This window comes from Chiloscyllium plagiosum, unplaced genomic scaffold, assembly GCF_037043375.1.
Source record: "Chiloscyllium plagiosum isolate Xiang-an unplaced genomic scaffold, Cpla_swu_hap1 HiC_scaffold_33, whole genome shotgun sequence".
Lineage (NCBI taxonomy): Eukaryota > Metazoa > Chordata > Chondrichthyes > Orectolobiformes > Hemiscylliidae > Chiloscyllium > Chiloscyllium plagiosum.
In genome coordinates this window covers 4,309,959-4,336,120 of record NW_028270171.1, presented here as the reverse complement: position 1 = coordinate 4,336,120, position 26,162 = coordinate 4,309,959, and the positions used below count along the sequence as shown (strand labels likewise).

At 46.5% G+C, this 26,162-nt stretch overlaps 1 protein-coding gene across 1 annotated transcript; it reads left to right on the top strand.

The window, feature by feature from the left end:
- sox10 (SRY-box transcription factor 10) lies at positions 1-25,569 on the top strand. Its single transcript, XM_043679494.2, has 4 exons — positions 1-187; positions 409-808; positions 15,980-16,236; positions 18,427-25,569. Exons 2-4 carry the CDS (start codon positions 423-425, stop codon positions 19,131-19,133), a joined length of 1,350 nt encoding a protein of 449 aa, XP_043535429.2. The 5' UTR covers positions 1-187; positions 409-422; the 3' UTR covers positions 19,134-25,569.
- The last annotated feature ends 593 nt before the right edge of the window (positions 25,570-26,162 follow it).

The window sequence follows — 26,162 nt, the reverse complement described above, 5'->3', positions numbered from 1 at the left end:
AAAGGTGCAGCCCAGGACTGACAGGAATAACTCATTCCATCGGATATGTTCCACTGTTTGCTTTTTAATTAAATCTTTCAACACCAGGAGAGAGAGAAAAAAAGTAACGTTATAATTCTGGAAGGAGCTGCAGAAAGTTAGTTGGAATTTCTCAAGCGCTGAAGAGCTGACATTGACAAATTTTAAGGTGCAAAACAAGTTTGACAACTTCCAAAAACTTTCTCTCTCTCTCTCTCTCTCTCTCTGCCTCTGTGTGTTTGTGTCTGAGAGAGAGAGAGAGGAAGGGGGTTGTGTTCTGGGCAGTGCATTTCTTGCAAAGACGGCTCTAGAATTGCTTTTTTTTTGGGGGGGGGGGGTCTTGTTGCTAATCGTTAGCGAGCTGTAATCGGGTTTATTTTTCTCCTGAAGCCTTGGAAAGGACCATGACGGATGATCGGAGCGTGTCAGACGTGGCGAGTTCAGGAGGCTCCGAGAGTGAGTCGGTCGTTTCCCCTGGTTCCTCTCTGGCTCCTGATGGGGAGGAGAAATTTCAGGCTGGTACCGAGGAAGGCAGTGGCAAACGGGACAGCGAGGAGGACAAGTTTCCCCTGTGTATCCGAGAGGCTGTGAGCCAAGTGCTGGAAGGTTATGACTGGACCCTAGTGCCCATGCCAGTCCGAGTCAATGGCTCATCTAAGAACAAGCCTCATGTGAAGAGACCCATGAACGCCTTCATGGTCTGGGCACAGGCAGCACGGAGGAAACTAGCAGATCAATACCCACATCTCCACAACGCGGAGCTTAGCAAAACCCTGGGTAAACTCTGGAGGTGAGTTCAACAGAGACAAAAAATAAACTCAAAAGAATTGAGCAAACGAAAAACAGAAATTGCTGGAAAAGCTCACCAGGTCTGGCAGCATCTGTGCATAAAGAAATCCGAGTTAATGTTTCAGGTCGAGTGACACTTGCTCAGAACTGGGGCCGCTGGCAGTCAGAAATAAACGCAGAACTCACTGGAGAAACTCAGGTCTGGCAGCATCTGCAGAGAGAGAGGGGAACAGAGTTAGCGTTTCAAGTCTGGTATGTCTCTCCTTCAGAACCGATCTTTCCTGAATTGTTCAAAAAATTCGTTCTGGACTCGAAACTTTAACTCTTTTTTTTTCTCTCTTCGCTGATGCTGCCAAATCTGTTGAGTTTCTCCAACTTCAGCTTTTGTTTCTAGAGGCGAGTTCTTGAGGGTTAAAAGTTCCCCCAAACTGTTACAGCCTTGTAGCATTTCACACGCCAAACACCCTCAGCCCATTGTGGGGTTGCTGGATACCAGACGTCAACTGTGCACAGTTTATCTAGCACTCAGTTTTTAATTTTTGTTTCTGTTGTAAGGTGAACTGTACAGAGAAACTAAATGCCTTTCTCTGGCTCTTTAATCCTGGGTTGGGAGGTGCTGTGTTTTCATTGGGTTTGGGGATGGTGGGGGTAAGAGTTTGTGGGAAGTGGAAACCATTTATTGAGATTGACCTATTTCAAATAGTGATTGAATTCAGCCCTATTTTTGAATTGTAGATGTGGATACCCGTCATTTTCCATTGAATATACCGAAGAAAGGAACTCGCTGCCAGAGTTTCCTGGGTTGATGTCAGTTTTCTAGGGTGTTATTTATTTACTAGTTTCACCGCTTCCAACTGGTTTGTCATTAACATAATTACTTTTCAATGAAAAGTTGAATTATACAAAGCAAAGTGAATTTCAATCATTTAATTTGTAAATATCACTGCCTATGTTTAGTCTTTTGAGAAAGCATTCAGAATGTTTGCAGACTTTTGACTTGCTGTTCCCAATTGGAAGAAATTCCAAATTCAAATGGGCTGGTGAATTGGGTTGGGATGGATTTGCAGGAAGAAACCTTTCTTCTTGTCCATCTTCAGTCTCTGCACTCCCTGACTGCAAGGAATACTCACGAACCTTGCCCTAACGTTAAGTGAGGGACAACTGAATGATAGAAGAGATAGAAAGAGTGAGGAAGGAAATGGTCAAAGGCTCAGATTGATTGAACATGGAGAGATGGAGAGTGAACAGATGGAAGACATCCAGTGAAGAGAAGGGATAGAGTGAGTGTGAGAGATGAACTGAGTGAGGGAAAAGAATTCTGAGAAATAAATGGGAGAGGGGAAACTGGGCAAAGAGTGAAGTTTAAAAGAGGGAGAGAATGGGCAACATGAGTGAAGGATGGAATGGGGCAGAAATGGAATGGATGAGCTGTCAGGTGACATGGTGAAGAAAAAATTGGAGAGAGGCATGGGGCTGAGAAATGGACTGACATTGAGAGAGGGAAGGAAGTCTAGACAGGATGAGCTAAAGAGGAAAGGATAATATCGATAATCCGAGAGAAGGAAAGACATGGATGGATATGTGGAGAGACTGGGGAAGAAGGATTGTAGGGCTGGGGGGTCAGGGTAAGATTGTCAATAAAGGCAAATACCAGCGAGAGAGACACACAGACAGACAGACAAAGAGCACCATCAACCCAACTCTGATTCCCTCTTTGTGCACCATTGCCTATGAGCTTACGGTGGGATTGATGGAGTCAACAGCAAATGGTCAAGTAAGGAATAACCAGATAGCAGCGTGTGCTGGAGCAGGGGAGACGCTCACTGGAGTTGGGGCAGGAATCCGAGTCTTTCTTCAATATGGGGTGGGTTGGAGTGGGTCCGTGGACGGGACTTTCTGCTCCAGCACAAAGGAGGAGGTGGAGGCACATGGGGAGGGTAGGGTTACTGTGAGGGGCTGGGTGTCAGATTGATGCCAAGGAGAGGTCCTCCTCTGGGAAGTGGGTGTTCCGTCAGTGTGATTCAAAGAAGCTGTACAGGCGGAAGGAGGAGGAACAGACAAATCAGGAGCCCGATAGGTCACTCACCCCCTCGATCCCATTGCAATGAGAGAGAAAAATCAAGCTGATTGCCACTGGAGCAATCAGGACATAGCTGGGACCCTCTGCTCAACACCAACCCCAACCATACGAAACCTTCCTGTTGTCAAGGTGACCGTGGGCAGCACTCTCACCTCAGAACACAGAAATTGAAATATACCCCAAAGATTAAAGCATGAATAGACAGACACTCCTAGTGTGTTACTGAGGGAGTGCCGCGCTGTCGGGGGGTCAGCGCTGAGGGAGCGCCGCGCTGTCGGGGGGTCAGCGCTGAGGGAGCGCCGCGCTGTCTCCCCTTCTGCGTCTCAGTCAACATTTATCCTTTTAGTATTAAGCTACCCCCTAAATCAGGTGCATTTTCTCCTGTGTTTTTGCTGTTGTGAAACCTGTTCACTACATTTTAACCATGACTGCCCTTCAAAAACAACTCATTGGCCGTGAGAATCTTTGGAATTTCCCGAGGTTATGAGGGGCGCTATTGAAATGTAGATTGTGTTTCCCACTCTGATTGTAATTAGAGAATAAAATCTTAAACTTCAAACTGGAAAAGCAAGTTAAGCAATAATTTGGCAATAATTTAAGCAATAATTTGGCAATAATTTAAGCAATAATTTGTGTTCTGGTTCAATGTACGCTTTATTGTTAAAGTCTATCCTTTTCCTTTTGAGACTGACCAATCTCCCATGTTTTTCCTCCACTTTGACTCTACTGATTTATCTGTTTCTGTCCAGTCCCTCACCTCATCCAGGACCCTGTTGTTAGATCTGAGTCCTCATCCACCCATTCACTTATCAGCCTTGGGCTTACTGACTTACCCGGGCTCCCAATCAGGCTCGTGAAGACTCGTATCCTTGTTTACAAGTCCATCCATGGCTTCACTTTCCCCCCTCCCTTCCCTATCGTTAATCCGATCCATTGCTACCATCCTCCCAGATCTCTGGACTCCTCCTCATCATGAGTATGCACGACCTGCCAACAAGCACGCATCCTTACATTAACCAGGCCGATGACTGATTTACTGGTGCAGTCACTGGGCTAGTAATCCAGAGGAGAAAGTGAGGATTGCAGATGCTGGAGGAAAACGTGGCACTGGAAAAGCACACCAGGTCAGGCAGTACCTGAGGAGCAGGAGAGTTGACATCGTGAGCATAAGCCCTTCATCAGGAATTCCCAAAACATCGACTCTCCTGCTGCCTGACCTGTTGTGCGTTTTCCAGAGCTACGCTTTTCACATCAAGTAATCCAGAGGCACAGGCCAACGGTCTAGAAACACTGCTTCAAATCCTGCCACGGCTAGCTGGTGTAAATTAAATTCAGAAAATCTGAAATTTAAAAAAAAATAGTGAATGTTGTTGATTGTTGTAAAAAGCCAATTGATTCATTACTGTCCTTTAGGGAAGGAAATCTGCCACCCTTACCCAGTCTGATGTAGAGGTGCCAGTGCTCCACCGGATGGACAAAATCAGAAATCACACAACACCAGGTTATTTGAAATCTGTTGGGCTGTAACCTGGTATGGGATGACCTCTGAGCTTACCTAGCGTGGCCTACAAGTGACCCTAGACTCTCAACAATGTGGTTGAATCTTAACTGCCCTCTGGGCAATTAAGGATGGGCAATAAATGCTGGCCTAGCCAGCAACATAAACAGCCCATGACTGAATTTGTGTTTTTGAAACATTCTTGTTCACTAATCTCAAAGATCCATCCCACCCTGGCAATGCTTTTCTACAAACTCTACCATCGGGGAGAAGGTACAGAGCCTGAACACACGCACCAGCCGGTTTCGCAACAGTTTCTACCCTACTGTTGTTAGAATACTGAATGGACTCACAAACTCTTGGCATTTGCCTGTACCTGTGTTTTTGTTTTTGCCGCTGTTTACCTATAATTTACTATCTATGCTGCTTAACTCTGTGATCTGCCTGTATTGCTCGCAAGACAAAGCTTTTCACTGTGTGCCTTGGCACACGTGACAATAAATTCAATTCAAGTTAATTCGCTGATCCCTTTTAGTGAAGGAAATCTGCTGTTCTTGCCTAGTCTGGCCAACATGTGACTCCAGACCCATAGCAATGGGGTTCACTCTCTAAAATGGCTTCAAGACACTTGGTTGTGTCAAAATTTAAAAATGAATGAAAATACCCTTCCCCACACCAGTTGGGTGACCATAGTCTGCAGTGGTTCACAAAGGCAACTCAAAGGCAGTTACTGACTGGCCCAACCAGTGACACCCACAGTTCCCAAGAATAAGCAAAAAAAGAGAAAAATTAGCTTTGTGAATTTAGGAGGACATCGGAAGTTGGGAAAGGGGGCGGTGGGTGTTGGGGGTGGTGGTGTGTGTGGAATGGCAGGGTTGGGATGATTGGGGAGGGGCTGAAGAACAGGGTGTTTGTTCGACTTCTGGCTCCGATACAAACAGCAGTTTTTTTTTAATCGAAAGAAAAGGTGTAGGGGTTGTTTGGGGTGGATTCTGAACAGCTTACCAGTAAAATGTAACTGAGTTTGCAAAAATAAACTCGCGGCTATTTATAATAAAGTGAGTAACTGGCATCCGGTCGAGAGTGGAGACAGCAATCCGACCGTCTGTGGTTTCTGGTGTTGCTCAGTGGCTCTGGGGCTGGTCTCGTAACTCCTGTCCAAGCATGTGGATGTGAGGAAATAGGAGGGACACAGGAAAGGGTTTGGAGAAAGCAGGAGGGGCAAGAGAGGAGTTTTCAGTCTCATCAATCCAGAGTCATTCCCAAATCCTTTTCACGTCTGGTGTTGGAGATGTGGGAATAATCTGACAAGGGGAGGTTATCAGTTGTGTGTATGGGCAATAAATCTTTAACCACAGGCAGCTTTGGCAAAGATTTTTAATCATCTATCAGGCAGAAGGAATCACTTGTTATTCTCTTACATTTGATGGTCAGTTGATGGACATTAAGCTAGGCGTATAGCCATTAGTAATGACAAATCAATAAAAACAGCCTCCAAGTCTCCTTAATGCTCCCCAACAGTTCAGCGAGCTTGGAATGAGTTAATAATAGATTCTTGTCCATCAGTTCTAATCTTCAAATCTTCTCTGAGCTCACTGAGCTGGAACTGAATCCAAGAGGAGACCCATGTCATGTCCACACCTGAATTCTCCAAGATTTTCCTGATCAGTCTCCCAGTTTTGGAAACTTTACAGCCTTTCTCTCCCCACTCCACCCCCACCTCTGGGCTCCTTACTTGCACCAACTCTCGTTCATCTATCATTGCCCCCTCCCTGTGCTCATTGACCTGCACAGGCTCCTGGTCAAGCAATACCTCAATTTTTAAACTCTCGTTCTTGTTTTCAAATCCTTCCACTGCCTCCTACCTCACTCACTCTGATCTCTTCCAGTCTCTGCGCCCTGAGATTTCTAGGCACTTCCAATTCCGATCTCTTGCAAACTCCCCCAAACTTCCACCCCCCACCCCTTCCCCCTCGTGCCCACCACCCCCCCTTCCCCCAACTCCACTGGGGACCATGGCTTGAGCTGCCATAGGCTGAAGCTGTGGAATTCTCTTCCCAATCTCCTCTTCTCCCTTCCCCCTCTCCCTTCAAGATGTTCCTCAGACCTGCCTCTTTGACAGGTCTATTGGTCATCTGGTCTAATATCTCCTTCTGGGTCTTGGGTCAGCATTGTCAGATTATCATCCTATTACCCTGGGATGGTTTTCCACACTAAAGCCACTATATAGGTGCGGGCTGTTGGTGTGGCAGATTATTTGGACTTGGCCAAGTGAGTATCACAGATGGTCCACTTTTGCTGCTGTCTCCCATTCTGTGGGACTCCCTCAGCTGGCGGGGATCATGGGATCAGTGCATGCTTTTATATGGGGTGGGGTTGAGGACTGCAACAAGCTGCGTGATGAGGGTTGGCTCCAGGTTTTCCTCCATCTCCATCACTCGATAGAGGCGTGCAGTTAAAAACAGCCTTGTTCTTCTAGCTCCCTGAGAGCAGTGAGCTGGAGTACAGCTTACACAACAATACATTCCACCAGCCTTGTTTCAGTTTGGGTGCTTTAGCAGCTCTGTGATTTTTGGATTACAGTCAGCTGTTTGAGTTTTTGGGACATGGAGTCGCTAACAAAGCTGGCATTTACCACCTTTTGAAAAGGTGTGGAACTGTTGCAGTCTGTTTGGGAAGGTGGTCCTGGAGCTTAGCTGAATGGTCAGTTTGCATTCATTCTTAGTGCTTTCTGTAGATGTTTAACAAAACTGAATCATTCTTTTAGAAGCTAGTTAAGAGTCAGATAGATGTGAGATTGGAGTCCTATAAACCTCAGTCAAGCTGAAAGAAAAGCAGGTTTCCCTCTCTAAAAGAAGTCAGTGAATCAGAGGCATTTTTCTAACCATCTACTAAAGGGAGGATGTTGTGAAACTTGAAATGGTTCAGAAAAGATTTACAAGGATGTTGCCAGGGTTGGAGGATTTGAGCTATAGGGAGAGGCTGAACAGGCTGGGGCTGTTTTCCCTGGAGCGTCGGAGGCTGAGGGGTGACCTTTTAGAGGTTTATAAAATCGAGGGGCATGGATAGGGTAAACAGACATCTTCCCAGGGTAAGGAAGTCCTAAACAAAAGGGTGTAGATTTAAAGTGAGAGGGGAAAGATTTAAAAGTGACCGAAGGGGCAATTTTCTCAGAGGAAGTGAGCTGCCAGAGTAAGTGGTGGAGGCTGGTACAATTACAGCATTTAAAAGGCATCTGGATGGGGATATGAATAGGAAGGGTTTAGAGGGATATGGGCCAAGTGCTGGCAAATAGGATTAGGTTAATTTAGGATATCTGGTCAGAATAGACAGTTTTGACTGAAAGGTCTGTTTCCGTGCTGTACCTCTCTGACTCTCACCTTTAGAGTTACTTTTAGCAAAACTAGACTTTTTTTGCAAATTTTAAAACTGAATCCAGATTTACAAAAGAAGACAGAAATGGCTGCAGAAACTCAGCAGGTCTGGCAGCATCTGCAGGGAAAGAAAGCAGAGTTAATGTTTCCAGATTCAGAGTGCCTTGATGGGACTTGAACTTTTGTTCCCTACCTGTCAGGTAACACTATCACTGCATAATTGTCCAAGAGTTTGCACAAGACACTAACTCTGAGCAGGCAGCAATGGGTTAATGCTCACTCTATATGTTTTAGTTATTTGGATTTGTGAAAAGTTTGCTACAGTGTGGTACAGATTAATTTACAGAGAAACAAAGTGTAGGAGTGAGGGGATGAGAATTCCTGGCTGACTCTGGCTTCAGTTCAGGGTCAGCGATGTGACATTCTGCCCCTCCCTCACTCCTCCGTAAAAACCCAACTTTCAAATAAAATCTATTGGCACTTTTTCTCCCCTCCTGTGATTATTGCCAGAGAAATGACCGTATCGAACACACACAGTCCCAACCCCACTGAGTCCATGCTAACTGAAATAAGATACTTCACACTGACAGAGCTCTCAATCCACACTGGCAGCCTCAAGGGGCAACTAGGGATAGACAATAAATGCTGGCCCAGCTAACGATGGCTGTGTCCTGCAAGTGAACCTTTAACTGAGCTGGACTCATCTCGGTCAACGTTAAGCAGTGAGGGTTCACGTGAAAAAGGTAGAGAGAGGGAGAGATGATGACAGAATGAGAGAATAGGATGAAATCCCCATGCTGCACTCACTAGTGGAAGCAAACTGAAAGCCGATGTCTCGAGGCACGTTTGGTGACTCTAACTTTGATCTGTCGAAGTGTTTTTGACAATCCAGACATGTCCTGCTCACATCACACCTGAAGGCAGCATGTAACATTGGTTCTGGAAACTTTTTTAAAGTTTTTAAAAACTATTTCTGTCATTCCAATTTGAAAACACCAACTCCTGCCTTGGCTAATGTTCACATCACAATTTTACAACGTGTTGTTCCCAGAGCAGGTACAGCACAGGGTGAGATACAGTCTAAAGCTCTCTCTACTCTTTTAAAACTGAAAGTAAAGCTCCCTGGATACTGTTCCCATCAAGCCCTCCCGGTTCATGGACTGCACGGGATTAGAGTTGAGAGTGTGGTGCGGGAAAAGCACAGCAGGTCAGGCAGCATCCGAGGAGCAGGAGAATCAACGTTTCGGGCAATAAGACACATTCCTGATGAAGGGCTGATGCCCGAAACATAATTTTCCTGCTCCTTGGAAGCTGCCTGACCTGCTATGCTTTTCCAGCACCACCCTTGATTCTGACCTCCAGTATCTGCAGTCCTCACTCTCTCCTGGTACAGGGTGAGATACAGTTAAGATTCCTTCTACATTATCCCCATCAAACACTCCCAGGACAGGGACATCACTGAATTAGATACAGCATAAAGCTTCCTCTACTCTTTTAAATTGAATGTGACGCTCTCTCAGTCCTGTCCGATAAGATACAGAAACAGAATTAGCCCATTCAGTCTGCTCCACCATTCGATCGTGGCTGATATGTTTCTCAACCCCATTCTTCTGCCTTCTCCCTGTAACCTTTGAACCCCTCACTAATCAAGAACCTATCTATCTCTGTCTTAATGACTTGGCCTCCACAGCCCTCTGTGGCAATGAGTTCAACAGATTCCCTAACCCTCTGGCTGGAGAAATTCCTCAGCATCTCAGTTCTAAAGGATCAACCTTTCATTCTGAGCCTGTGTCCTCATGTCCTGGTCTCTCCTACTAGTGGGAGCATCTTCTCCATGTCCACTGTACCCAGGCCTCTTAGTATTCTGTAAGTTTCAATCAGTTCCCCCCTCATCTATCTAAACTTCACTGAGTACAGATCCAGAGTCCTTCATCCCTGGATCATTCTTGTAAACCTCTAATACCAGCACATCCTTTGTTTGACACGGGGCCCAAAACTGCTCACAATATTTCAAATGTGGTCAGACCGAGCCTCAGAAGTCTAACTCAGCTCTGGTATTCTAACCCTCTTGATATGAACGTGAACATTGCGTTTGCCTTCTAGCTGCCAACTGGCCCTGCATGTTAACTGTAAGAGAATCCTGAACTGGGACTCCCAAGTTTCTTTGCGCTTCTGAATTCTGAAGCTTTACTCCTCTATCCTTCCTGCCCAAGTGCATAACCTCACACACTCTCCAACTGCCACTTCTTGGTAACACTCCTGTACAGCATTATACTGCAAATTCAAATTATTTGAAATGCATGTTGATGAACTGAGTGTCTCTGGAATAACGATATGCCACAACCTCTGCAAGTCCCCACCTCGAGACAAAACACCCAAGGCACTACTGAGGGAGCGCCGCGCTGTCGGAGGGTCAGCGCTGAGGGAGCGCCGCGCTGTCGGAGGGTCAGCGCTGAGGGAGCGCCGCGCTGTCGGAGGGTCAGCGCTGAGGGAGCGCCGCGCTGTCGGAGGGTCAGCGCTGAGGGAATGCTGCACTGCAAGTTTGGTGTTGGTGGGGTCAAAGTGAGGATAAAGGGTAACCTACTGTATTTGTGGGAGAGGAGAGATTTCAGTGAGGGCAGAAATGTAGGAAATGAGTTGGATTTGGCTGAAGCCCATTTCTCAAAGCATCCCCACTGCCGAAGTTAAACCGACTGGTTTGTGATTGTTTGGCTTGTCCTCGCTACAACAAATTGTAATGTTGGTGATTTTCCAGTCTTCTGGTGCCTCACTGAATCTAAACCAGCCACTTGGAGTCATAGAGATGTACAGCACGGAAACAGGCCCTTCGGTCCAACTCATCCATGCCACGCAGATATCCCAACTTAATCTACTCCTATTTGCCAGCACTTGGCCCATATCCCTCTTAAACCCTTCCTATTCATATACCTATCCAGATGTTCTTTAAATGTTCACCCAGGGAAAAGACCTTATCTATTTACCCTATCCATGGTTGTATAAACCTCTATAAAGTCACCCTTCAGCCTTTGACACGCTGAGGAAAACAGCCTCTTCCTGTAGCTCAAATCCTCCAACTCTGGCAACATCCTTGTAAATATTTTCTGAACCCTTTCAAGTTTCACAACATCCTTTTGATAGAAGGGAGACCAGAATTGCATGCAATATTCCAAAAGTGGCCTAGCCAATGTCCTGTACAGGGGCAACATGACCTCCCAACGTCTGTACTCAATGCACTGACCTATAAATGTTGCCTTCACTGTCCTGTCTACTTGTGACTCCACTTTCAAGGAACAATGAACTTACATTCCAAGGTCTCTTTAGTCTCTGTCTTAAACAATGATCCCTAGTTCAAATCCTTCAGTGGGAGGAAACATCTCCATGTTTACCTGGTGAGGACCCCTCAGATCCTAGATGTTCAAATCAAGTCACTTCCATTTTTCATGCAGGCCTAGCCTGTCCAACCTTTCCTCAGAAGATAAGCCCTTCAGCCCAGGTATCAGTCCAGTAACTGTGTCCGAACTATTTCCATTGTGTTTTGATCATTCCTTAATTCAGGTGATCAATTGCATACATAATACTCCAAATGTGCATCCTGGTCAATTGTATAACATTATGTAAGTCAGAAACTTGCAATTTGGCCCATTGTGCCTCTGGTGCTTTGGGAGACCCACACCTCTTTTCTCCCCCCCCCCCCCCCCCCCCATTTGCCTCAGAAATGCAGGAATACAACACTGCAAAAGGAAACCATTTCACCCATCATGTTTGTATTGGCCCTACCTATGAACCTGTGGAATGTTTCATCCTTCCAACATCGCCTTCCTGAACAAATGTTCAAACAAGTTTGGATTCGATTTGAGATAGATACGAATGTGACGGGCCAAATAGCCTCCTTCAGCTCTTTGTTAATCTGAGGGTTATCCAGTTGCTTTTGACAGTTCTGACCCAGGGAGCGATGATGATCTGTAGCTCTGAGTCTGAGAGCCAGCTGAGCAATCTCTGAAGAGTCACAATCTGTAAAGCATTGCATGGAGATGGGTTTTTGCTGTCAGTAAACCTCAATGAAACTCGGAGTTGGTTTCAGGGCCGAGAGGACTCTGCTACAGGAGGCAGGCAGGAGCTGGAGAGATGTCCAGGCTTCCACCCATTGATATGAGACAGCTGTGGATTCCACATCACTCTTTATTACTTCACAGCAAAACCATTTTCACCGTAGACAGGGGAAAGAGGAACCACGGGTTAACTAGAGCAGGCGGCTAGTGACAGTCAGGATTGTACCATCAGAGACCCAAAGGAGATCATTGTGCCTACGTTTGTGTTTTCGAACAGCGTTGTGCATTATTCTATCTTTTTGATCATTCGCTTGCACCACACATGATGCTCAAAGATCTGTCCAACTCTCTCTTAAAATTTCCTTTCATTCTATTTGTTAGATACAGGAGCAGAATTAATCGATTCAGCCCATTGAGACTACTCTGTCACTCAGTCATGACTGATAGGTTTCTCATTCCTATTCTGCTGCCTTCTCCCAGTAATCCTTGTTCTCCTTACTAATCAAGATCCGGTCTATCTCTGTCTTAAATACATTTGAAGCGTTCCAGCTCTCCAAGTGACAAACGTTCCCTTGTCTTCCATTGAGAGCTTCTATGAAATGATTTTGACTCTATGGCTCCCTCACCAAAGACATTAGTGTCTCTGTCTCTCTTCTGTCAAGATGAGCTGTCATCGCTGAAACTGAGTTCACCTCTCGCCTTCCTCCATTCTGAAGAAAAGTTTTCCAAGTCATCCTCAACAAAGACCCCTCTTCCTCTGGGTCCCCTTCCTCCGTAACCATTCCACCATCCTTAGAGTTTCTCTAGTGTGTGAAATCCAGCTGAGGACCAACAAGAGATTCAGAAAGTGCCAAAAAGGTTGCTGAAAAAAAGCAAGATTGTGATGCTCTTAACGGGACAGGATAGGGCTTGCATCTCGATAGCATCTTGCACAACCTCAAGACATCCCAAAGAGTTTCATAGCCAATGGGGTGTTTTCAAAGCCATGGTTCAATATTGAATGTTCTTCCAGCTCAGAGTTTCTCTGTTCCCTCCCATCTCCTTGCGATAGCAGAACTTTCAGCTGCCTCCACCCAGGACTTTCTCTCCAATCTGCAGCTCCTTACGTACTCTTTGTGTGTTTTCAAAATGCTCCTCCAAAACATTTCTATCATTCAGTCATTGCCATGAGGCAGCAGCCCCCGCTGCCCTATGGCTTACAGTCCATGTCCTGGCCCTTTGCCAACTTTACCATTTTAGTCCTCAGACACACCAATTGTTAATCTGACTGTACCACATAACTCTGTTACTTCAGGAAAACTTTGAAATGGCAGTGTGCAGATATTTCCCTATGACAGACACTAGTTAGTGTTACATCTCCCTGAGATAGAGAGGGAGTGGAGACTGAAAGACACCAGTCCGTGTACGGATATCTCAGCAGGTTTGGCAACATCTGTGAAGAGAAATCAGAGTTAACGTTTCAGGTCCAGTAAGCTTTTCCAGCAATTTCTGTTTTTGTTTCTGATTTGCAGCATCCGCAGTTCTTTCGGTTTTTATTGTGTACTGATCCCTCCCTGAGGGAGAGACAGGAGACTGAGACACCAATCAGTGTACAGATAACTCCCTGACAGAGACAGAGAGAGGGGACTGAGACACCAGTCAGTGTACAGGTATGTCCCTGAGGGAGAGAGGGGACTGAGAGACACCAATCTTCGGCTCTATTCAAAGCTTTTTTTCTGATTGGTTTAAGTATGTATGAAGTACTTTATAGCCTGTGAAGGACTATTTGTGTAATGTAGGATATGCAGCTGCCTATTAGTTGCAGTCAGCTCTCAGTGATATTGAGCAGATTGCCTGAACCAGTGAGGTTAGTCTGTTTGGACAGTCCATACACGCAACCACCCTCTGTGTGAAAAGGTCCCTTTTGAATCTTTCCCCTCACCTTAAACCTCTGCCCTCTAGTTTTGGACTCTCCCACCCTGGGGAAAAGACCTTGGCTATTCACCCTGCCAATGCCCCTCCCGATTTTATAAACTTCGATAAGGTCACCCCTTAGCCTCCTACACACCAGGGGAAAAAAAAACTCCCAGCCTCCCCTTATAACTAAAACTTTCCAGTCTCGGTAAAATCCTTGTAAATCTTTTTGTACCCTTTTCCAGTTTAATGCCATCCTTCCTGTAGCAGGGTGACCAGAATTGTATACAGTTCTGCAAATGTAGCTTACCAATGCTCTGTACAGCCATAATATGACATCCCAACTCTTGTATTCAATACTCTGACCAATGAAGATAAGCTCCTTCACTACCCTGTCCACCTGTGATGCCATTCATCTATCTAATGAGAGAGCAGCTGTGTGGTCTGGTAAGACTGTGGTGATATTACCTTACCCTAACCCCCCCCCCCCCCCCCCACTGCCCTGTGCAATGACTTGCAGGAAGTGATGTTTATTTCCCTTTTGAAAGTTCCTGGTGAACCAGCTTGAACCACCATTTTGGACAGTGTGTTCCAGACCCCAGCAATCCACCCACTCCCCCAGTCACTCTGGCTGCTTTGCAAATCCCTTCAATTATCCACCTTCCTGCCACAGGAAACCCTTTCTGTTTACAGAGGAACCTCGATTATCCAAGCAACACGGGCAGGGAGTTCGGATAATCGAATGTTCGGATAACACCGTTTAGCCAAGCATCGGGATTTTGAGATCACATCCCGTTAATCCTAAATTCAGGTAATTGAATGCCGGATAATCGAGGTTCCTCTGTATTTACTGCCATTAGAGCATCTGTTATTTTCACAACCTCCCAACAATAAACACAGAAAGTGCTGGAGAAACTCAGCAGAGAAAGTGTCCAATATGTCGCTACTTCAAATATTTTAACCTTCTCTAATCCAAGTAGAATATAGAGTCATACAGCACAGAAACAGACCCTTCGGTCCAACCAATCCGTGCCGAATATAACCCCAAACTAAACCAGTCCCATCTGCCTGCTCCTGGCCCATATCCCTCCAAACCTTTCCTACCCATGTACTTATCCAAATGTCTTTTAAACATTGTAACTGTACCCGCATCCACCACTTCCTCAGGACGTTCATTCCACATGTGAGCCACACTTATTTTTTTTTTTAAAAATTGCCCCTTATGTCTTTTTTTCAAAGCTCTCTCCCCTCATCTTTAAAAATGTGCCCCCATCCTGGGAAAAGGACACCTACATTAACCCCTCATGATGTTATAAACCTCTATAAGGTCACCTCTCAACCCCTCTACGCTCCAGTGAAAGAAGTCCCAGCCTATCCAGCCTTTCTTTATAATTCAAACCTTTCATCCCCGGCAACATCCTGGTAAATCTCCAGGAGAATGTGGTGCTGCCAGTGAATGCTCTGACGGTGAGGGGCAATGGAAGAGTCAAGAGTGATTTTCAAAAGGGAACTGGTCAGAGGAAATGTGCAGGGGTCACAGTTTAAGGCTCTGGGATAGGCCATTGTGGACTGAGATGAGGAGCAATGTCTTCACCCAGACACTTGGGAGCCTGAGATTCTCTGTCACAGAAAGCAGTTCATAGTCTCCGCAATGTGGAAGAAGGCCATTTGGCCCATCAAGTTCACACCAGCCCTCTGAGGAGCATTCCACCCAGAGACACTCCCCTACCATGTAACCCACATTTCCCCATGGGTAACCCACCTAGCCTGCACGCCATGGGGCAATTTCCCACGGCCAATCCACCCTAACCTTCGCATCTTTGGGCTGTGGGAGGAAACCCATGCAGACACGGAAAATGTGCCAACTCCACACAGACACTCGCCCAAGGGTGGGATCAAACCCGGGTCCCTGATACTGTGAGGCAGTGGTGCTAACCACCGAGCCACCATGCTGCCCCAGTTAAGGTGAAAACACTGAATGTTTTCAAGAAGGAGTTAGATATAGTTCTGAGGGTTAAAGGGACCAAATAGTATGGGAGAGAATGTGGTACAGGAGACTGAGTTGAATGATGAGCCACAATCATATTGAATGGGAGAGTAGGCTCAAAGGGCTGAGTGGCCTTCTCCTTTGTTTATAGAAGTGTGGGTGAATTGAAAGGTCTTTCAAAGATTCAGCAGAGCTTAATGGACTGAGTGGCCTGCATGTGCTCTGACTGTGCGGAGTGTGGGTGGATGGGGACAGGGATTAAAAGGTGTTACGATCTGGTCTCTGTTGCAGGTTACTGAATGAGAATGACAAGAGGCCGTTTGTGGAGGAGGCTGAGAGACTGCGATCACAGCACAAGAAGGACCACCCCGACTACAAATACCAGCCACGGCGGCGCAAGAACATGAAGCCGGGTCAGGCTGAGGCTGAGAGTCACCCAGACGATGGCCACCTCTCTGCTGGACAGCCCCACTACAAAGCTGTACCTCAGGACCGTGGGCGTGGGGCGGGGGCTTCCCCACTCTCGGAGGGGCACGGCGAGCACACAGGTGAGATCTTGAGGGGTTTAAACCTGACTCTACATCCCCCGCCCCCCTCAACCCCATCCCAATTCAGCACCAGGGCCATACTCTCTCCTTTCACTCCCAACTCCTCAGACATTCATAACCAAGCAGTGTTTCCCTATTCCATGGGAGTGGAGGGGGCTGGGTTTCTGAGGGTTTGGAGCAGTGGGAGAGTGAAGGTCATCCTTTTGAGGTTTTACTGCCCCTGAACCAGTAACAAGACCGGCTCTGTCATCCAACTCCAACACAGTCACAGAGTCATAGAATCACCCAGTGCAGAAACAGACCCTTCGGTCCAACCAGTCTGTGCTGACCATAATCCCAAAGTAGATTAATCCCATCTGTCCATATCCCTCCAAACCCTTTCCTGTTCATGTCCTTATTAAAATGTTGTAACTATACCCACATCTATCACCTTCTCCGGCAGTTCATTCCACACACAAACCACACTGTGTGCAAAAAGATTGCCCCTTATGGCTTATTAAAATCTTTCTCTTCTTGCCTCAAAAATATGCCCCTAGCCTTCAAATGCCCCACCCTAGGAAAAAGATACCTGCCATTTATTTTATCTAAGCCCCTCATGAATTTATAAACCTCTATAAGGTCACTCCTTAACCTCCTACACTCTGGTGAAAAAGGTCCCAGCCTTTCCTTATAATTCAAACTCTCCATTCCTGGCAACATTATTGTAAATCTTTTCTGAACCGTATCCATCTTAATAATGTCCTTCCTGTATCGGGGGACCAGAACTGGACACAGTGCCCCAGAAGTGCCTCACCAATGTTCCAACTCCAATACTCAAAGCTCTGAGCTGGCTGAACCATTCTTGACATTGTCCCCTGACCCCATCTATACTGCCTTCTTACCCAGCCTTCACTCTCCTCCTCCCAGGCCTCTTGCCATCTCTGGTCCTGAAACCCATTCCCCCCTCCTCCTGGGATGTAACCATCCCTGCCAGTACTAGCAGGGGCACGATGGAAGGTGTCACTGCCTCCTTGTACATGACCGAGTGCTTCTTAGAGCTGTTGCTCTCCCCATAGAGTGGGGCATCCTGTTAGGGGAAGGAGCTGCAGAAATGTGTCCTCGTGAAGTAATGGAGATAGATTTCCAAATCCAGCTGGCTTTTGGCTGGGAAGGGAATTTTGAGTGTCTCACATCTGTAATCTTTATTACAATCACCAGGAATCTACATCGCCCCTTTCCTGTGGCTCCAATGTCCTTTGTATAAGGTGTTGGTGCAAACTGGGGTCAGTAATTACAGCTGAGAATGTGAACTCCTTCCTTACATCGGTGTTCCTTGTTTGGATGTAACGTGAATCCCATCATTTATTTCAACGAGCTGTCTCTATGTTTCTGTGATTTGTACCTGAGTCCCCTAGTCCTGCAATCCAGTGAAAACACAACCTCGTGTTTCCATCTTTTGAAAGATGTGGATAGAGTAGATGTGGAGAAGATTTTTCTCTTATTAGGAGAGACTAGAGCCCAAGGGCACAGCCTCAGAGTGAAGGGACAAACCTTTAGAACTGAAATAAGAGGAATTTCTTCAGCCAGAGCGTGGGGAATCTGTGGAACGCATTGCCACAGAGGGGTGTGGAGGCCAACTCATGGAGTGTATCTAAGATTGAGCTAAATAGGTTCCTGATTAGAGTCCGAGATGTACAGCACAGAAACAGACCATTCAGTCCAACTCATGCGCGCCGACCAGATAGCCTAAATTAATCTAGTTCCATTTACCAGCATTTGGCCCATATCCCTCCAAACCCTTCCTATTCATGTACCCATCCAGATGCCTTTTAAATGTTGTAAATAGTAAAGGGATCAAAGGTTATGGGGAGAAAGTGGGAGAATGGGGTTGAGAAACAGATCAGCCATGATCAAATGGTGGAGCAAACTCGATGGGCCAAATGGCCTCATTCTGTTCCTATATTTTATGGCCTTTCAATCTTTTAGATCCTATTGGCTGGTTTACTGTGAAATTGCCTATTCTGTGTTGAATGTACCACCTCACCACAGGCTGCTATTGAGCTGCATTTGCTATGTATTTGCCCACCCTGTTGTCTCCCCTCCCCAGGTTCGGTTAAGGAGAGAACCCTCTGTGCCAGTGTCTGACAGTCCTTTCTTTTCTGTTTTTCTTTCTCCCCCCCCCCACCCCCACTTTTTGCATCTCGTGTTTAGGCCAGAACCACGGTCCCCCAACACCCCCCACCACTCCAAAGACCGAGATCCAGCCGGGGAAAGCGGAGGGCAAGCGGGATGGGCACCCACTGGTGGAAAGGGGCAAGCCACACATCGACTTTGGCAACATGGACATTGGGGACCTGAGCCATGATGTCATGTCCAACATGGAGACCTTTGACGTCCATGAGTTTGACCAGTACCTGCCCCCCAACGGGCACCCGGGTCATGGTCAGAGCCTGGCAGGAGGGCCATACGTTGGGAATTATGGGCTGGGGGGCAGCTCTGGAGGACCCACGACGTGGATTTCCAAGCAGCATGGTGGAGGTAGTGCCCCCTCCTCCTCCTCGGGGACCACCCCATCCGAGTCGAAAGCTCAGATCAAGACAGAGCAAGTTCATCCGAGTCACTACACAGAGCTACAGCACTCATCAGCCCAGATCACCTACACCTCACTGAGCCTCCCTCACTATGGCTCTGCTTTCCCCAGCATCACCAGGTCCCAGTTCGACTACTCGGAGCACCAGCCTTCGGGATCCTACTACAGCCCTTCTGGTCAGACGTCCGGACTCTACACTGCCTTCTCCTACATGGGCCCATCGCAGCGGCCACTCTACCCGTCTATCAGCGACCCGTCCTCTGTGCCGCCGTCTCGTAGCCCCACTCACTGGGAGCAGCCCATCTACACAACACTCACTCGACCATAGGATCTCTCCGACCCTACTTTCCCCCATTCCCCCTCCTCCAACACACACACACACATACATAAACCCCCATCCCATCTCCCCAGCTACACCTCCCCCATCCCAATCCCCATGTCCCACCCACCTCTTCCCCCCCCCCCCCCCCCCCCCCCCCAAATCAAGGACCCAATGGGACTTGTTCGTTGTTTTAAAAAAGAGCAAAAGATGAAAAAAATGGCAAATCAATCCCCACCCATGGTTCTAAAGATTGACCAATGGGTGTTCCCACGTGTTGGGGTGGAAGTCAGTCGTATGGAAGTTTCTCACCTTCAGATGAAGAGATGTCTCTGGCCTGGACTGAGGGAAGATGCTGGAGCTCTAGACTACGCCACACTCAACTACCGTGCCCTTAATGTGAGACGGAAAGTTACGCTGGAGTGGGTTGTTGAGAGAAGACTCTCCAGTCAATCACTCCAGTCCTTCCAGTGGAGGACCTGTGCCCCACCCCCAACCCGAGAGTGAAGTGACCATCCATTTCCTTTTATTGTCGGGACTGAAGCTTCCCTGCACATTGTAAACTGTCACATCATTCATGTGGGCCTTCAACTGAGATCTACTCTTTCAGAAGTTGTTCTGAAGAAACAGAATTATAAAAGACTGTAAATTAAAACGAGCTGGATTCTAGTCTCAAAGTAATGTCAACCTGTGACCGCCAGTGCCCTCTTTATGTCAAAACTGTTAAAAATGGCTTTGCTTCAGTCGCCAGTAACATTTCCTTTTTGTTTTAACTTGCTTAGGCCTCGTAGGCTGTGGTTAGCTTTACCTTCACAATAAAATGTGGAGGCAGGGGTGAGCTGGGGAGTGGATAGAGGTGGAAGCAGAACTGAGGAAAAAAAGCTTGCATTTCTGTAACAGCCTTTCACGGGCAACCCAGAGCCCTTCACAGCCAGCTCAGTCCTTTTCTTGAAGTGTCACCACTCCTGTAAATGTAGGAAGCATGGCAGTCGATTTGTGCACAGCAAGATCCCAAGGAGCAGCCACTGAGCCAGGTGGTCTGTTTTCTTTCTTGTAATCACCATTATTTGAAGGATAAATATTGGTCGCAGGAGCACTGGGGGGAAAGGTTTCCCTCCCTGTTCGTTTTGAAATAGTGGTCATGGGGAAGAGAAATATTGACAAAGTAGTGAGAAGTTTCCGGTATTTAAGAGACCTCTGTGTTTTTTGTATTTGCTCTGTGCCAACCTCCTGCCGTGCCCCAACATGGGGTTTGTTGTAGGAGTCAGTGGGGATCTGATTCTTCGGTCAATCCATTTCGCTATATTTTTGGCAGCGATCACTCGTTAACAAAGAGACTTCTTTTAACCTTTCTAATTTATCAAAGATGTACAAGTCGCTTTTCATGTCCAGTAGCTTCAGCTCTGAGAGGGTTGGCGCTTTCGCCCTCAATGTTGGGCCCAGTTCGGGAGTTGCTAACCCTCCTGGATTGTCATGGGAACTGCAGATTGAACTTCCTGTGTGAGCCAACCTGGTTGCCAATGAGAAACAATTATTTCAACAAAGTTTGGAGTTAGGTCATTAGTGGGAGGACGGGGAGAGGTGGCATAACTGACTGTTGAGAAGCAGCCAATCAAAGAAATGAACACTCCATTTGCTTTCCAATTGGCTGTGAGCAAGCGGGGTGCCATGGGATTGGAAGTGTGGGAGAGCTAATGGCAGGAGAGGCAAGTCTGTGCTTCTGGAGGATGAGATGAAGTCTCCAGGGAAGTTTCGAGGGATTCCACTACCTAGTGGATTGGGCTTCAGCCTCGGGACCTCTTTCCCTCCTGGGTTAGGCCCAAAGCGGGCAGAGACGAGATCTCTAAAACTCAACACTGCTTCTGTCATCTTTCCACAACCGCAATGGTCACAGTTGCAGCTTTAGGAGACTGCACAAAGCAGTGAGTAGACATCCTTAAAGCACTTCTAAATCTATTCAAATGTACTCCCCCCCCCCCCCCCCCCCCCCCATCACCCCTTACATGTGTGTACACCAGCGGGGGGCTGTGATATGACTGGATTATTCACCCTGAAGGCTATATTAGAGACAAATTAAAATCACACCATGGCAGCATTTGAAGTAAACCACACTGGTTTGTAACGGTGACTGCGAATCCATTGAATCTTCCTGAAAATCAATCCCCTCTGCAGCTTTGACCTTATTTACTCCATCGAACTCCCGTCACTTCTCAGCTTTAACCCCCTGTGTTCCAAAGGAACAACCCCAGCTTCACTCAGTCCGTGTAATAAGAGTCCTTTGCCCTGCAGGGGAGTGGGTGATGAATCAGCCCAGTCTAGTCATTTGGTGAGCTTTAGGTGTGAGCGGACTTTCCTTTATTCATTCATGGGATGTAGCTGCCCCTTACAACATTTGCTCATCCTTAATTGCCCCTTGAGAAGGTGGGGGTGAGCTGCTGCCTTGAACCGCTGCGGTCTATGTGCTGTGGGTTGACCACAATGGCCTTAGGGAGGGAATTCCAGGATTCTGACCCAGCGACACTGAAGGAACGGTGATATATTTCCATGTCAGGATGGTGAGTGGTTTGGAGGGGAACTTGGGGCAGGGGGTGATGTTCCCATGTATCTGCTGCCCTTGTCCTTCTAAATGGAAGTGGTCATGGGTTTGGAAGGTGATGTCTAATGAACCTTGGTGAATTTCTGCAGTACATCTTGTAGATAGCTTTGACAAAGGGTCAGTTAGACTCAAAACGTCAGCTCTTTTCTCTCCTTACAGAAGCTGCCAGACCTGCTGAGATTTTCCAGCATTTTCTCTTTTGGTTGTAGATAATACGCAATGCTGCTACTGAGTGTCGATGATGAAGGGAGTGAATGTGATGCCAATCAAGTGGGGGCTGTTTTGTCTTGGATGGTGTCAAGCTTCTTGTGTTGTTGGAGCTGCCCCCGTCCAGGCAAGTGGGGAGTGTTCCATCACACGGGTAACTCGTAACTTGTAGATGGTTAACAGACTTTGGGAGTCAGGAGGTGAGTTACTCATTGCAGGATTCCCAGTCTCTGACCTGCTGTTGGTGTCCTTTTACCTGCTCTGAGTCTTCAGAATCAGAGTCATGGAATCCCTACAGTGTGGAAGCAGGCCATTTGGCCCATCAAGTCCATATTGACACTCTGAAGAGCATCTCATCCAGACTCGCACTCCATCCCTTCCATGTAACCCCTCAATTCCGATGGTTAACACACCTAGCCTGCATATCCCTGGATACTATGGGCAATTTAGTTTGGCCAATCCACCCTAACCTGCACATCTTTGGACCATACACCCCTACCAATGGAGTTCCTTCCCAATTGTGCCTTAAAATATACTCTGTTGTATCATTAATTAGCAACTTGTGATGTAATAAATGTTGGCCCGCCATTGACATAACAAGAGTGAACATTAAAATCATGCCTATAAAGGGACACACGTGAGTGTTGACTTAGCCATTCTCTGACGTTTCAGATGAATAATTTAATCCTTAAATTTTTACCTTTATTCCTTCAAAAAGGTTTTTTATTTTGGTTAAAATATTACCCATTCTATACTTGGAACTAAAGTTGAACCAACAAAATGAAACTAAGTTAATCAGTTGTCCAACTCTACCCACAGCTGCATCGGGGAAAATGTGTCCCCATTAGTTTCAGAAATAAACAGATGGGGAAATGGTGTTTCTTTAAAAAGGACCACACTGGCCTCTTGTCGGAGGGCCAGGTTCATAAACCATTGTAACTTCATTATTAATAATCTGCTTGATGCTAAGCTCCCTCAAGGGCACAATGATCAAATCAGTGATGCTATGGAAATGTGCAACAATAGCAGAGTTTCTGGTAGTCATGCTAAAGGTCTATTTATTTTATAGTATTAAAAAATGCCGTTGCTGTTTTGTGAATATTTTATTTAATGATCCTATTTTATAATGATTAGATTGTCCTCAACTATCCACTGTTTAGAATGTGCAGTGAGAGGCGGTCTGCTGTAATTGGCTGAGTATTTTCTGAATTCTGTAGGAGCCTGTCTTCAGAAACCTTGTGTGGATTGGGATTAATTGAAATTGGAGCGGACCCATCCCAACTAGACCAGGGATAACCCAATAACAATCTCTCGTCTGCTTTAGGTTGATTGATCCCAAAACTGCAAGTGTTCACTCTAGAAGCTTGTTGTTCAATCTCCTTCCAGGAACAGGCATGAGGGGCTGAACAACCTGCTCCTATGGGTTTTTTAAAATCATCTTCCTACCATCCTTTGAGGGAACACATTCCAGGTCACGAGCTGACAATGTTTCTCCTCACCTTTCTCGCTGGTTCTTCATTATCTTTGATATATATCCAAAACAAAATCTGAGATTGCTGGAAAATCTCAGCAGGTCTTGCAGCATCTGTGGGATCCTGCTGAGATTTTCCAGCAATCTTTGATCGTGTTTCTGATTTCCACCATCTGCACTTCTTTGGTTTTTTCAATATGTATGCCTCTCTTGTCACTGCAAACACTTTGACCTTATTCACTCCATCGAAACCCATCACTTCTCAGCTTTAACCCCCTGTGTTCCAAGGGAACAACCCCAGCTTCACTCAGTCCATATAATAAGAGTCCTTTGCCCTGCAGGGGAGTGGGTGATGAATCAGCCCAGTCTAGTCATTTGGTGAGCTTTAGGTGTGAGCGGACTTTCTTTTATTCATTCATAGGATGTAGCTGCCCCTTGCAACATTTGCTCATCCTTAATTGCCCCTTGAGAAGGTGGGGGGGGAGCTGCAGCCTTGAATCACTGCAGTCCATGTGCTCTGGGTAGACTCACAATGGCCTTAGGGAGAGAATTCCAGGGTTTTGACCCAGTGACACTGAAGGAACGATGATATATTTCCAAGTCAGGATGGTGAGTGGCTCGGAGGGGAACTTGTAGGGGGTGGTGTTCCCATGTATCTGCTGCCCTTGTCCTTCGAGATGGAAGTGCTCATGGGTTTGGAAGGTGCTGCCTGAGGATCTTTGGTGAATTTCTGCAGTGCATCTTGTAGGTGGTACACACTGCTGCTGCTGAGTGTAAGTGGTAGGGAGAGTGGATGCTTGTGGATATGGTACCAATCAAGTGGGGGCTGCTTTCTCCTGGATGGTGTTGAGCTTCTTGAGTGTTGTTGGGGCTGCACCCAGGCAAGTGGGGAGTATTCCACCACACTCCTGACTCATGCCTTGTAGATGGTGGACAGGCTTTGGGGAGACAGGAAGTGAGTTACTGGCTGCAGGACTCCTAGCCTCTGACCTGCTATTCTAACTACTGTGTCTATACTGCTGTTCTCATTTAGTTACTGGTCGATCATGACCCCCAGGATGTTGGGTTCCTGTGATGCTGATGCCATTGCTCTCTGACATTCACTGCCTGGGCTAATTGGATAAGCTCCAGAGTAAAGAGTTGGTGTGTTTAGGGTGAATGTTGCAAAAATAATTGTGTGTGTGTGGGTGTGTGTGTTGAGTGTGAGATGTTATATTGTGAGGGATCTAAATGAGGGTGAAGTCAGCTGTTCCAGGTGAATCTCTACCACAGCAACAAACTAAGATTATATTTAAGCAGAGCCCTTGTCTGTGTGGTAGTTCCTACTATTTTAGTGTTCACCCCAACACCTCCCCCTCCAAGGGAATTGACAGAGAGAATTTAACATCATGTTCTTCCTGTCCTTTGCAATTACAAAGGGAATCAAATCCACTAGTAAAGGGTTTTCCACTTTGGGCTCAGCCTGGCGCCCTGGGATTGTGGGGGTAATGGTGAATGAATTCTGTGATCAGATCCTGAGGCTGATGATACTAACCTATTTCTGACCCATTGTGTGTTGGCCAGCCACAACTGAATGAATGAAAGAACATGACCGTTTTCAGTTAGTTAATTTGTTTTGCGGTTTGGGTGACACTGGACCTGGGAAGCTGGAATCTGGGAATACTATTGGTCAGCTTCTCAATACTACTCCCCATCTCCCCCACCCCCATCTCCCCCACCCAACAAAAGCTGTAGCCCCTCAATCCGTGGGCACGTTGTGAAATATTGAAAGTCCTCACAGTTTCCTGCCTTTAGCACCTGGATAAACTGGAGAATACAGTGCCCTGTTGTTCCTACAATGTTCAGTAATCACACAGATTACTGGAGGAGACGCTGATGGCCTGTGGTAAACGGATCTTGGTTTCCTTGCGTTCGGTAGCTGCTGGGGGATGGGGCGAGTATTGGCCAAGAACATGAGGTGTTGTCCAACTGAATCATGGTACAACTCCTGTCCAGTCCAAAATGAGCCCCTCATTGTCACTCTGTTGCTGGTAGTAAGGTGAACTGAAGGATTTATATATACCCTGTTGTGCAGGTCTGAAATTGTATGAATTTCATAGCTTCCCATTTTGTTACACCTAGTTTAGTACAATGTAACAGTGCTTTTGACAAAATAAATGTGTAAAGATGGACATGTCAGTTTACATGTTTCTTCTATAAACCTCAGATTGTTTGTGTGTGTGTGTGTGGGGGGGGTGGCGGAGGGGAAGGGGGGAAATGAGTGTTTGTGTGTCTATGAGAGAATGTGTGTGTGGGTTTATTTGTGTGTGGGGAGGGATATGGGTGTATGTGTGTGGAGGGATGTGGTTGGGTGGGGGTGTGTGCTTTTCTCTCACCCATCTTGAATGCATTTGTGAAATCACAAAAGGATATGACAGGAGGGTGCCCTTTGCTTGTTTCTCCCTCCCAATCTGTTGCCTGGATAATTTTCCAACCTTCAGGTATTTATCCAGATCTCCTTTTGAATGAAGCTCCTATGAACTTAAACATTTTCAGGCAGTGCATTTTCTCAATGACATTAATCTGTGTCCTGACCCTTCTATCATTAGAAACAGTTTCTCCTTATTTTGAACAATGTATGGTTTTGAACATGATATATATTCCTGGTCTAAGGAGAACAGTCCCAGCTTCCTGAATCCCTCAAGACACCTGAAGTCCCTCGACCCTGGAACCACTCTGTTAAATCTCCCCTAAGTCCTTGCTAAAGCCTAGCAGCTTCTCAAAT